This window comes from Cololabis saira, chromosome 4 (genome assembly GCF_033807715.1).
Source record: "Cololabis saira isolate AMF1-May2022 chromosome 4, fColSai1.1, whole genome shotgun sequence".
Lineage (NCBI taxonomy): Eukaryota > Metazoa > Chordata > Actinopteri > Beloniformes > Belonidae > Cololabis > Cololabis saira.
In genome coordinates, this window is record NC_084590.1 from 9,051,292 (window position 1) to 9,065,394 (window position 14,103).

At 44.0% G+C, this 14,103-nt stretch overlaps 1 protein-coding gene across 3 annotated transcripts in view; it reads right to left on the reverse strand.

The window, feature by feature from the left end:
• Nucleotides 1-14,103, reverse strand: part of epha4l (eph receptor A4, like) — a 62,908-nt gene that overhangs the window by 367 nt on the left and 48,438 nt on the right. For 2 of the 3 annotated variants that reach the window (XM_061718766.1, XM_061718765.1), the window contains exons 10-16: nucleotides 13,592-13,705; nucleotides 12,908-13,108; nucleotides 6,326-6,387; nucleotides 5,090-5,299; nucleotides 4,759-4,908; nucleotides 3,722-3,918; nucleotides 1,978-2,136 (exon numbers count right to left, since the gene is read on the reverse strand). In XM_061718766.1, coding sequence (XP_061574750.1) covers nucleotides 1,978-2,136; nucleotides 3,722-3,918; nucleotides 4,759-4,908; nucleotides 5,090-5,299; nucleotides 6,326-6,387; nucleotides 12,908-13,108; nucleotides 13,592-13,705 — 1,093 coding nt within the window. The remainder of the gene's footprint in view (nucleotides 1-1,977; nucleotides 2,137-3,721; nucleotides 3,919-4,758; nucleotides 4,909-5,089; nucleotides 5,300-6,325; nucleotides 6,388-12,907; nucleotides 13,109-13,591; nucleotides 13,706-14,103) is intronic. The other variant, XM_061718767.1, reaches the window with a different exon arrangement.

Below are 14,103 nucleotides of genomic sequence, written 5' to 3' on the forward strand. Positions count from 1 at the left end.
AAATAATATTTTAGAGGATTTTTTTTTCATTATGCACTTCAAGAAAAAAGTTGAAATGTCGAGATTAATGTTAAAGTACAATTTCGAGAAAAAAGTCGAAATGTTGAGAAAAAAGGCGAATTTTCGACTTTATTCACAAAATTTCGACTTTATTCTTGAAATTGTATTTCAACATTAATCTCGACATTTCAAATTTTTTCTTGACATTTCGACTTTTTTCTCGAAGTGCACAATAAAAAAAAATCTTCCCCTCTCAAATATTTTTTCTCCTGCATGGCCCTAATACTCTTCCGTAGATCTGAGCATGTTGTCAAAAACAAAACACTAGACTAATGATAAACCCAGATGTGTATTAAAGACGTCACTGACAAAATATGTTGCAGGTTAGCATTATTAGATTAACAGATCTTTATAGATGGAGGGCTCTAGATAATAGGGAGTCTCTCTTTCCCACTGTAGCCTCGTGCCTCGCTCAAGATGGAGGGTGAAGAAGTTGCATATATTGCATATAATTGTAATATAATGAGATTACAATGGGACTGAATTGAACTGAAGTGAACTGAATGGGCTCTATGCACAGCTCCACTACTTCCTGAACTCAAGGCTGCTCTTTGTTTCCTTTTACATTATTGGACAAACTAATTAATCCAGATGTGTCTGAGTGTCTGTGTCCAATAATGTAAGACAGGAAACAGAGAGCAGCATAACTTAATGCTCCACTACTTCCTGAACTTACAGAAGTATTGGAGCCATGCATAGAGCCCAGTGAAGTAAACTGAACTGAACAGCATTACAATGAATAGAGGGGAATTTAATTGAATTTAATTGAACTAAATTAAGTTCAATTGACTTGAATTGAATTAAATTAAACCGAATCAAACTGAATAGTGAAAACTTTGACAGAGAGCTTGAGAGTCTAAAATGAACATTTCAAGCAAATATCTAATTGCTGTTAGTGTATTAATAATAGCTTGCATCTGTATATTGAACAAGCAGTATACGACACATTTGTCCTAAATTTGAATTGCTAAAACAGTTAGGTGGACAGAGCCAGGCTCAGGGCTTCAGTCTCCATCCTGTTTATTCTGTGCTGAAATAATCGACAGCTGTTTGTAACTAATTAGTGTACAAAAGTGAAAAAAGTCAATACAATTTTAGTTGTTTTTTTCCCCTGCAAGCATATGTATAATATAGAGGGAATGTGCATGACGTCACAGATGAGACTTCATAGCGGGTTACGCCCACTGAGTGTCAGAAAGACTGAGTGTCAGAAAGACTGAGTGTCAGAAAGACTGAGTGTCAGCGTAAACTTTCAGTTTGAGCAACTGGAAAACATCTAAAATGTGAAAAAGCTGTTGTGAGATCGACTGTACTCATAGATTTAGCAAGAAATCAGAGTTATTCTTTTACAGACTGCCGATAAAATAAGCTTAAGAGAGACAAATGGATCGCTGCAATTCACAGAAACATTTTGTATCAGGTAATGTTGGATTTTTGGGTAGCTAACGCTAAACGGTCAAATCATAAAGTTCGGTGTCCTCATCACTTTAATTTCTACAACAAATCCTGCCTTGAAGTCGGACCAAGCGTCAAGACTTTTGTAAGCCTTCAAGCTTTGCTTCGTGTATTTCCCCGGCGTAGAAATTAAGTACATATAAATATCAGGAAACTGGATTGGTGGTCAAATATTAATGTCCATGGACCACTGGTTCTTGGTAACTGTACCAAATATTAATGTCCATGGACCCCTGGTTCTTCAGGTAACTGTACGGGTCACTGTCAAGTCCAACTGACGCTAATTTAAGACGATAATCGGCTGTTATTCCGTCTTCTCCACTAGTTGCAGCTGTTTTTGCCACTCAGTGTGAGTAAGGGGTTTGGTCCAGTGGGAAAGTGACGTCAATGCAGACCCTCTATCTGCTTCCCTCCTCTCCTCCAGCCCCCCCATCCTCCTCTTGGGTCACTACTGCTACTCACTCTTGTGTCATGTGCACCACGGCCTCGGGAGTGGTGTATCCGGCTGCAGTGAAGTTGTCGTTGTATCTCTCCATGCCGATGGCCTGCAGCCAGTCCTCCACCGTGCCCACCGCGGGGGCCGCCTCGGGGCTGCCCGGCTCCAGCAGGGTGGTGCTCGGCCTGGAAAACAGGGAATTCAATTCTGATTCATGCCTCTTGGGTGTTTACCAATGTCACCCCAGCTTTCACGTTCAATTTCAGCAGCGCAGCACTTAATTCCAGCTTAAAAGCCAAAGCAGAACATGTTTGACAGTCTGAGAATAGACAATAAAAGTTTCAGTCAGTTGAGATGTGTTTGTTTTTCTTTTTTTTATTGAACTGTAATGATACGAATGCTGTAGCACCGCAGATGCACAGTAACCGCGGCACCAGCATCTTTACTGCACTGCTGTATTGGGAGAAATGCAGCTTGTGTTACTGTTTGCACTTATGTCAAGCGTTTTGTCCTTGATTAAATCAACACGTGGGTCAGGTTTAGCTCCTTCTATGTGTCCTTGTGTTGCAGGTGCAGCCAGACTGAGTCAAATCCAACACTGCAATGCTTTGTTAATTATTATCTTCAACACAATACGAAGCCAAAGTACACTCCGACGAGTCACATTCATATATTCATCAGCAGCCTTCTCTCTTTTTACTTTTTCCGACCTTTCTGTGGCAACAGCGCCGTGAGCTGATGAATGTGAGTCTGCATCTTCCCACTCTGGTGATTATCTCGCTTTTCCACAAGCTCAATCTTTCTTTATCACTGTCTCTTCTTCCTTAAAGCGTCTTGGGTTTAACTACCAGAAGTGGCTGCAGGATTCTTCACCAAGTGATTCTCCACTCATTACGTAGAACACGTTACACAAAGAGCTTTACACAAAGCCAAACACGTGTGCTATGTTTCTCTGTAACTGTAAAAGCTGCATTTATGGGACCCAGCTCTAGTGATTACTCCACAAGGACCCCCGTCTTTTTCTTTCTGTGTGTGATTGAATGATTGTGTGAACGGCTCTTGTGCGCTCGCACACTCGTTAAACTTAAACAGACTCCCCCCCGCTCTGCATTGAGTCTGTAAACACACATAGGTCATTGTTAACACGTTTAGCCGCTGGAGAGTAATGTGCTGGAGATGTAAGGTCATGTTTGTTTTTAACTGGGTGCTTTTAATGCTGAATATAAATAGATAGAGTAGAACTGTGTGTGTGTCCAGTCAAATATTAAGTGCATAATATATTAAGCTGTACTTTGCGAGTGCAGCTGTCAGTGGGTGATTTATAGACATATTTGCAGTTTGCCCATAAAAACTTTAACAAACGCATATTTTGGCCCTTTGTGTTTTTAGGGATTTTTTTTTTTTCTTTTGCAATAAACGACACAGTAAAATCTGACTAAGTTCACACTTGGACAAAGAATACGTTTTAAGATTCTTGTAGAAAGCTAATATTTTTTTCACAATGTGTTGCATCTCTAGAGATAATCAGACTTCCAAACATTTTCCATCTGGAAAAGTCATTTTTTGCCTCTTTCTGCATAATCTATCATTTTTTCTGGCAAATTTGTCCTTGAAAACTCCAGGAACACCAGACAGGAGGTTGTACATTACAACCATTAAATATTTGGATGTGCAGGTTGGGCCAAGAGTAGAGACAGTTCCACAGTCTACTATGGATTCCTTGCATCCCCGTGGTGAACTGATCAAATCCTCGAGCATATGGCCTCTCACCTGACGGTAGTCTCTCCTCCGGTCCTCTTCAGGGTGTTGGGATTACGGATCAGCTTGTCCAGCATGTTGACAATCTGTCCAAACTTTGGCCGGTCGGCCCTCTCCCGCTGCCAGCAGTCCAGCATGAGCTGGTGCAGCGCCACAGGACAGTCCATGGGGGGGGGCAGGCGGTAGCCCTCATCGATGGCCTTTATCACCTAGAGGGGGGGGGGCACCGGCGTGAGTCTTTCTGTCTCAGTTAAGCTGCAATTAAAACTGCTGAATTATGTCATTTTATTATAAAACACTTAATGAATCAGTTATATTACTTGAGGCACCTCCACAAGATATTCAGTTGTATCTGAATTAAATCCTCCATCATAATGAGTACTACTACTACGGAAGAGTATTAGGGCCATGCAGGAGAAAAAATATTTGATAGATTGTTTTTTATTGTGCACTTCGAGAAAAAAGTCGAAATGTCGAGAAAAAAGTCGAAATGTCGAGATTAATGTTGAAATACAATTTCAAGAATAAAGTCAAAATTTCGTAAATAAAGTTGAAATTTCGGCTTTTTTCTCAACATTTCAACTTTATTCACGAAATTTTGACTTTTTTTTTCAACATTTCAACTTTTTTCTCGAAATTGTACTTCAACATTATTCTCGACATTTCGACTTTTTTCTCGACATTTTGACTTTATTCTTGAAATTGTACTTCAACATTAAACTTGACATTTCAACATTTTTCTCGACATTTTGACTTTTCTCTCGAAGTGCACAATGAAAAAAAAACTTCCTCCTCTAAAATATTAGCCTGGTTCTAATACTCCGTACTACTACAAATGCAAATGTGAATTGTACTATGGAAGTGGAATATGATGCTATTTCTCTCCTCCTCTCTTTCTCTCCTCCTCAGGAGTTGAACATATAACCAGGTTAAAATGATGAAGCCTTCTTTGAAATGATTGGACAGTACTCAGTCCTTGTACTCCCCGCTCATTCAAGCTGTCTATTATTCATGACTGCTGACATGTAATTGCATTTGTCCAGACTTACATCTTGGTTGCTCATGTCCCAGTACGGTCTCTCGCCGTATGACATCACCTCCCACATGACGATGCCGTAGCTCCAGACGTCGCTGGCCGAGGTGAACTTCCTGTACGCGATGGCCTCCGGGGCCGTCCAGCGGATCGGTATCTTGCCTCCCTGTAATCCAAAGTTGTGCTGATTAATGAAAGCTGACAAATAAGGTGAGGGGCAGAAAGAACGCTGAAGCAGCAGCAGCAGCAGCAGCAGCAGCAGCAGCAGCAGCAGCAGCAGCAGCAGCAGCAGCAGCAGCAGCAGCAGCAGCAGCAGCAGCAGCAGCAGCAGCAGCAGCTTTGCTCACCCGGGTGGTGTACGCGGCCTCGGGGTCGTCCTCCAGCACGCGGGACATGCCGAAGTCGGACACCTTGCACACCAGGTTGCTGTTGACCAGGATGTTGCGCGCCGCCAGGTCTCGGTGGACGTAGCTCATGTCTGACAGGTACTTCATGCCCGACGCGATGCCTCGCAGGATCCCCACCAGCTGGATCACCGTAAAGCGCCCGTCGTTTTTCTGCAGGAAGATTTTCACATTTTCACTATTTTTCTATATTTACAGAAATATGCAGTCATGTACAGAATAACATACAGAAAAGGATCTGATTGGGGCTCAGATGGACAACAATATACAGTCATTTTTATAGTGCAAAAGACATGAAGCCAAACAGAAGAGAAAAAAACATGTGAGCACTTGCAAGTACATCTATAATTCAGTAGTTTGTAGATCCACCTTTTAGTAAAAGTTATTTTCTGTATGACTTTATCATCCTGTCACGTTGTTGTCAATTCATTTTGGCACATTGTTCTTTACAACATTACTTTAAATCATTATTAGTTTAGTGCATTTGCTCCTGTAGCTCTCTCAGGTCCCACATCTCCATCCCAAAGGAATTCAAAGACGTCCGCTGCCTTTTTCAAGGATTAGAAGAGGGGCCAGTACATCTTGAACATGACTGTGCTTCTGCATTTTATCATCTAAACAATACTTTTTAGTATAAACAGTGAAATATACACTACAAAAATTTTAACTCATGTTTACTGAAAAATATACAAAAATGTTGGATTTTGTTGTAAAGTTCTTTTTAAATGTCCTTTTTTACAGTCAGGTTAACACCTGTTTATGCAGGCCCATATAAGTTTGAATATTAACTATGGTGCACCATTTTATCAAGCAATGACTCATTTTTACTGATGAATAATTAGACAGAAAGTCGTCGTTTTTGATCTGACATACTGTATCTTCTGCCACATTTTTTCCTCATAGTTAGTTTTTCTTAAATTGCCTCCACTCCCAAACTATGTACGAGCGAAAGCTCACGTCAGTAACTCAAGGTGTAATAAGCCTGAGAAACACAAAGGTGAGGCCGGCGGCGACCTCCTTGTCAGAAAAGCCGCGGGCTGATCAAAGTGGATGGAGATTAGAGCCGATGTTTGCGGAAAACAACACTTGTAATTTCAGCGGATGACAGTACGGAGATAAGGCCTCGTCACGCACAAACACAAATGCACGTGTGCACGCACACGGACACGCATCACTGACCCTCAGGAATGCATCCAGCGATCCGTTCTCCATGTACTCCGTGATAATCATCACCGGCTTACCTAGAGAGAGAGGGAGGGAGGGAGGGAGAGGAAGAAGGAGAGGCGGATGATTATGGAGGTAAACGATGCACATCACAGCTCCACGCAGCAGCACATCTCTGGGGAATGTGTGTGTGTGTGTGTGTGAGAGAAACTGTGTGAGGCCATTTATCTCTGTCCCGTAGTGATTTAATTAGCTCCATGTCTCCCTTCTTTTCCCGTGCATTCAAAGGCATCTCATAAAAAAGCACTTCTTGTGTTTGTAAAATGTAGCTGACGTTGAATATGTTACACAAAGTCTCATTAGAGAATCCTTCAGACCCGCCGTCTCTTCGCTCGCTTTCTCTCTCCTGCCAAGTTTCAGCGTGTACATCACTCTCGACTGGCTTCTCGCTTCTTTCTGCCCTCCGTCACTTACACTCTCTGCTGCTTTCTTTTACCCAGCAAAACTGCCACTCCTCTCTGGCCTTTCTCACCCCCAGCTCCCTGCCTTTCTCTTTTCAGCCTCTCTGGGGGGAAGCAGTCTGTGTCTTTATCTGAGCCGGGGCAGGCGGCATGAAGGGTGGACGTTCCCCGGTGGGTCTCTGTCTGTCTTTGTCTCGGAGGACGAGGCGGGACAGCAGGCCTGAGCACGAGACCAAAGAGAAGCGGGAGCTGAAAGGAAAGGGTGGCCGCTCTTGTTTTTGTCCCCGAACACGAGCATGCTGGTGCCTAGAAGTGTTAAAAACTGCTTTCCACAAGATTCCTCCCAAGACAACCTTGTTCTTTGTGCTCCATTAGAAGTGGCACATTTATGTGGTTTGTATGTGTATATTTATGTATGTGTACGCATATGTATGCGTATATATATGTATATATATTAAATATAGTAATAATGCACATATATATACTTTTGGTTTCTACCGTCATGGTATCAATCATTAATATGTGTGCAGACAAGGTAAAAAAAAAAAAAAAAACAACCTTGTTCTATGTGCTCCATTAGAAGTGGCACATTTAAGCGTGTTTCTTTAGAAAGAAGTGCTAGAAAGAAGTGCTGACAATTTCAAGAATAAAGTCAAAATTTCGTAAATAAGGTTGAAATTTCGCCTTTTTTCTAAACATTTCAACTTTATTCACGAAATTTTGACTTTTTTTTCAACATTTCAACTTTTTTCTCGAAATTGTACTTCAACATTAATCTCCAAATTTCGACTTTTTTCCTCGACATTTCAACTTTTTTCTCGACATTTCGACTTTTTTCTCAAAATTGTACTACAACATTGATCTCGAAATTTCGACTTTTTTCTCGATATTTCGACTTTTTTCTCGAAATTGCGACTTTTTCTCAAAGTGCATAATGAAAGGGTGGACGTTCCCCGGTGGGTCTCTGTCTGTCTTTGTCTCGGAGGACGAGGCGGGACAGCAGGCCTGAGCACGAGACCAAAGAGAAGCGGGAGCTGAAAGGAAAGGGTGGCCGGCGCTCTTGTTTTTGTCCCCGAACACGAGCATGCTGCTGCCTAGAAGCGTCGAAAACTGCTTTCCACAAGATTCCTCCCAAGACAACCTTGTTCTTTGTGCTCCATTAGAAGTGGCACATTTAAGCGTGTTTCTTTAGAAACAAGTGCTAGAAAGAAGTGCTGACAATTTCAAGAATAAAGTCAAAATTTCGTAAATAAGGTTGAAATTTCGACTTTTTTCCTCGACATTTCAACTTTTTTCTCGACATTTCGACTTTTTTCTCAAAATTGTACTAAAACATTAATCTCGAAATTTCGACTTTTTTCACGACATTTCGACTTTTTTCTCGACATTTCGACTTTTTCTCAAAGTGCATAATGAAAGGGCATGAGCACGAGACCAAAGAGAAGCGGGAGCTGAAAGGAAAAGGGTGGCCGGCGCTCTTGTTTTTGTCCCCGAACACGAGCATGCTGGTGCCTAGAAGTGTCGAAAACTGCTTTCCACAAGATTCCTCCCAAGACAACCTTGTTCTTTGTGCTCCATCAGAAGTGGCACATTTAAGCGTGTTTCTTTAGAAAGAAGTGCTGACTTTAACCTGCTGCTTGGAGATGCGGGTGTGATAAAAATGTGGTGTGTGCTTGCAGAATGCCGACAGCGGCGGAGAGCCGGCTGAATGAGTGAGTGGCACCGGAGGTCTGGGAGGTGAAGCTCCTCCACCCTGCAGACGGCCCTCCTCCATGCCAAGGGGCCGCCAGTCACCGCTTTACCCGCCGCGTGATTGGCACTCCATTAATTACGGGGGACTCTGGCGAAGCCTCGGAAAGAGGAAGTGCAGCTAGAGTCGGGGGAGAGCGTGGGGCCCTCTTTGTCAGCCATCTTTGTTCCTTTTGTTGGCCGGCTCTGCCCCGGGGCAGGCCGTGATTGACAGCTCCGCAATCAGGTCTGAGGAGCGTCTGACCTGCGACCTTAAACTCTCGCCTTCCCGGCCCCGCCCTCTTCCCTCCAGCCCCATTTGCATGCTAATTCCTTGTTTACTGAATACGCCCCGCAGCCTTTGGCAATGAACTCCGGGCAGGGGCGCATCAGCGGCCCATTATCACCTGCCAACGACACAGAGAGCTTTAGGGAAATCCCAAACTCGGGGAACGTTGAGCAAATGTCCTCTGGAGGCCTCGCCGTACGCAGTTAACAAAGATCGGGCTTTTAAGAACAGTTTTTACATGTAAATGAGCCATTAAAATACCCCATTTTATTTAAAGCCCTAATGGAGGCTGGATTTTAATTACACACTAACATGATAGAAACACTAAGTACAAACATGCTTCAAAATGGCGAAGTGCAGTCTGGAGCCTTCACATCCCTGCACTTTTGTGTCTATTTGGAGCTCTTCCATTATTAATGAGCCCTAATTGGCTCTGTTAGAAATGCCAGAAAACTGAGGCCAGATTGAGGATTCCTTTTAACTTGATTGTAATGGAGAGTGTAACGCAATTCACATAATGGATTTTTAATAGATTCTACTGACACCCTCAAGTGTGCAGGACTCATTGGCCTGATCCTTGTACCAGCAGCAGTTAGAGGAATGGGAGATGCTGGATGACCACCGTGCTGTGGCTCTGCGTCCTTGCACGTCAGCGACTGTCATCGCTGCTTCTCCTGCATGCTTCTCTCCCCGTGTCTCTCACTTCAGAGTGTCCACCGCTAGGAATGGGTGATATTTTACCGTTCACGATAAACCGTCAAAAAAATTCTCCACGGTAAGAATTTGTCATCTCGCGGTAAAAATGATAAATTCCCGTTGATGATGTTTTTGTGTAAAGCTGATTTATGGTTCTGTGTTAAATCCACGCACAACGTACGTGAAGGAAGGAAGGAAGGAAGGAAGGAAGGAAGGAAGGAAGGAAGGAAGGAAGGAAGGAAGGAAGGAAGGAAGGAAGGAAGGAAGGAAGGAAGGAAGGAAGGAAGGAAGGAAGGAAGGAAGGAAGGAAGGAAGGAAGGAAGGAAGGAAGGAAGGAAGGAAGGAAGGAAGGAAGGAAGGAAGGAAGGAAGGAAAGGGGAGAAGGAAGGGAGAAAAGAGGAAGGGAAGAAGGAAGGAGAGAGCAGGAGGAAGGAAGGAAGGAAGGAAGGAAGGAAGGAAGGAAGGAAGGAAGGAAGGAAGGAAGGAAGGAAGGAAGGAAGGAAGGAAGGGAGGGAGGGAGGGAGGGAGGGAGGGAGGAAGGAAGGAAGGAAGGAAGGAAGGAAGGAAGGAAGGAAGGAAGGAAGGAAGGAAGGAAAGGGGAGAAGGAAGGGAGAAAAGAGGAAGGGAAGAAGGAAGGAGAGAGCAGGAGGAAGGAAGGAAGGAAGGAAGGAAGGAAGGAAGGAGAGAGCAGGAGGAAGGAAGGAAGGAAGGAAGGAAGGAAGGAAGGAAGGAAGGAAGGAAGGAAGGAAGGAAGGAAGGAAGGAAGGAAGGAAGGAAGGAAGGAAGGAAGGAAGGAAGGAAGGAAGGAAGGAAGGAAGGAAGGAAGGAAGGAAGGAAGGAAGGAAGGAAGAATAATTCAATTTAATTGGTGTAGTTTAGTATTTAGTATCTTTTAGAGCAGTGTTTTGGCTCCAAAGACTGAATGTGGTGATAGATTTATAGTTACAAAGGTGGAGTTGAATTGGTATTTTTTTATCCTCATTTTTATCGTTATCGGGAAAAATGCCAGAAATGATCGTGATACATTTTTTAGTCCATCCCGCCCATCCCTATCCACCGCTCTCTGGTTCCCCTCCAAACCTCAGCTCCTCACCGCCTTCCTGTCTGTTGCTTCTCCGCATCTCTATTTGCACCCTGCCTGCCCCGGTTGCCACTCGTCTCCGATTTCCCTTCCTCCCTCCCCTCCTGTCCATCTGTCCGCCCTTTTTTCTCTGTCTTTCTCACCACATCTCGGCGAGGTCTGGGAGGTCACGCTGCACGGTGAGAGATGTGATAGGTGGTGAGCAATTCTGCCCCGCGCTGCTGTTCACTTTCAGCTCCGGTCGGTCGGGGCCGAGCCTGTGTGTCGTTTTGTGTGTGTGAGCGTGTGAAAACCCCGTGTGTGCAAAAGCGACAGACTGTGTTATCTAGCACTGATAGAGCCAGACTGTTGTATCATGCCACATTAAGACACTTCATCCATTTAACGGAGACTGGCCATCGGCTGTGGTTAACACTCACACGCACATGTAGGCAGTAACGGTGCCCGGGAGACATTCCTGCCTGCACTCACTCACACGTTTGACCGTAGCCTAAGAAATAACATGAAGGGAAGGTGTAAAAGGGAGGAGAGAGTGCCAAGGGCAGGAGGAGGGAGGACTGGCCGGTGCTCGGTGACCATGCCGAGGCAGATAGAGCGGGGATAGGGTATCACTCCCTAACCCCAAACACATTTACAGCTGACACCATGATTAATGAGTGTGGAGCCGTGCTGCAGAGCCTGTTTCTGGCCCATTAGACCCCCCCCCAGCTCCCAGTGTCCAGCCCCCTCTCACTTCACCTCCCCCACCCCACCGGCACTGGACCCCTTCCATCTGGACACAACCCACCTGGGGGTGTCCGGGTAGACACTCACAGCAACACGGGCATGTGCAACAACATTTCTGCTAGACACTGGTAAAGACTGATTTGTCCCAGCGCTCGCCCTCCACCAGAGAGTAAATAATAGAGATTTATGAGCGTGCTTGTGAAAGGAAATGAAGGCCAGTTCTGTGTTTTATAACATAACAGTGGGAACTGTGACTACATTTACGTGCAGTCAAAATTGGGGTTATTGCTAATATTCCGGTTACTGAAATATACGGAATATTTCGTTTACATGCGGGAGCTAACAGGGTTATCCCTGTATACATGCTGATTAATCATTTGGGATATCTGGATCAAACCAGCGACGCGCGGAGAACGTGATGACGCAATTCCCGTCATTTCTGCTTCTTCTCCCTGTATCCAAATTCAAAACAAATGCTGCTTCACGCAACTTTTCGCTCACCTTCTTGTAAATCTGGATATCCCCGTACTTTCTACTGTCTACAAATGCAGAAATGTTCATATCCTTCATTACATGCTTTTTATGAACGCTCCTCAGCAGTATTTAAAGAAATTAGATACTGTGTATCATTGTGCTTTGCGTTTTATCACCGGCTGCAGCTTTCAGGTACATCACTGTTTTTTGTACGCTGCTGCCAATTGTCCTTCTTTGCCCGTCCGTAGACTCTCCCACTGGCTGACTTTTATTTATAAATCCATTTTGGGACGTCTCCCTACATATTTGTGCGTGCACATGTGTAGAAACGTCAGCCATTATGAACCTGCGCTCACAGAACTTTATCCAAATGCAGGTCCTGAGAGCCAGAACTGAACTGGGTAAAAAGGCCTTCAAGTTTTCTGCCCCCTCAACCTGGAATGATGAGAGAAGGACTTGAAAAGGGTTGAGCTTGTATCCTTGGGTAAATTCAAATCCATTTTAAAAGACAGAGAAATTAGCTCTCTCGGTTCTTGTGACTGCCCCGTTGTGTAAATTTTACTATTGTTTTACTATTGTTTCTACCGGAATGTGTGACTGACCGTCTGTGTTTTGTTGTATTCTTTTTATGCTGCCATTTTGGCCAGGTCACTCTTGAAAAAGAGGTTTTAATCTCAATGAGTTTTTTACCTGGTTAAATAAAGGATATATATATACATTTATGAAGTGATTAGTCTCCTCCTCACTCCAAAAGTGTGGCGTGGTCTTGTGTTTCTCCGTGTTTATAAGAACTTCCTGGACTCAAAAGACCAGGATTCTTTGTGAACAGAGCATGTGCAGAAAACAAATTCATGTTCCTTTTGATGGGGATATTCCGTTTGGCGTTTACATGACTGAATATTCAGGTTTTAAAAGGAGTAACCCAGGGCTCATATTGGGGTTTTTAAAAACCGGAATATGAGCAAATTCGGGTTATTCAAAGGGGTTATTGGTGTTTACATGGCCATGCAAATTCGGGTTATTGCTAATATTCGGGTTTTAAAAGGGTTATTGATGCATGGAAACACAGTCTGTGTGTAACTGCTTTGGTGTGTATGTTTGACATGAATATTAAGACGTAGGGAGTGGCGTGCCGGACTTACATTTGGTGACCACGCCCTCCAGGTGGATGATGTTGGGGTGGTCGAACTGGCCCATGATGGAGGCCTCGGACAGGAAGTCCCTCCTCTGCTTGTCGGTGTAGCCGGCCTTCAGGGTCTTTATGGCCACGCAGATCTCCCTCTTGCCCGGCATCTTCAGCCGGCCGCTGCAGACCTCCCCGAACTCCCCTGAGAACACAGGCGCTGCATTGAAAACACACAAGCTCTCTGATGCACAAACTATAAATCACGTCATAATATTGTGTATTTGTGTATGTGTGTGCAGGTTAGAAGGTTTCCACTTTAAAGATTGATCAGAGTTTCTAATCCCATACTGCCCCCCCCTCCCCCTATCTGATCCACCGGAGCAGAAAAAGAAGAGGAAATGGATATTGATTCTTTTGCTTTATTATTTTGTCATTGGGTGACTTTTCTCAGGCCACATGGACGGCACCGACAACATTTTTAGCTTCTACTCACTTTTTTTCTTTTATGCACTGACCTGTCTAAAGGTTGTACCAACGTCTGAGAAAAAGGGTTTTTATACTCGATGAGCAAATATGAGATCACACACAGCCGTGGCTACAGTGACTGCTAATATCAGGAGTACTTGTTATTTCAATAATCATAACTTCATAAGCTCCTCATTACAATGCGCTGGTTAAAATGGACGGAAAGAAAACTCACCGATGCCAATAACTTTCTCAATCTTGATGCAAGATGCATCAATCTCTTTTGCAAACTCGCGGACGGCTTGATTTGGATCCTCGTAGGTGAACGGGTCGACGTAAATCCTCACTCCTGCAGAAGAAAGGACATAAAGAACTGATGTGACAAGAAAAAAAAAGGAGAGCAAGGAAGGAGTTAATTCAATCCAGTCCCAATGTTCCATCTGTTGTGTATTTCCATCAGGCTGCAGGCTGCACTGCCTCCCTCGCTGGATCCTCTCCTCCTTTCTTCTCTCCATACCTCAGTTCACATTCTGAATCTGCTGCTTTCCATGTCACTGTGTCTGACTCCAGTGAAGATGGAGTTCATTAACTCCAAATTCTTGTGGCATGCAAATAACAATGCTGATGACTTGTTAATGAGGTGTTTGAAACCAGTTAGGAAGCAAGTACATTAACTTGAAAATAGTTTGTTTTTCCCCTCTTTTTATGGGCTTCCTCTGTGGTTTAGAGTGCACACACACGTGCACA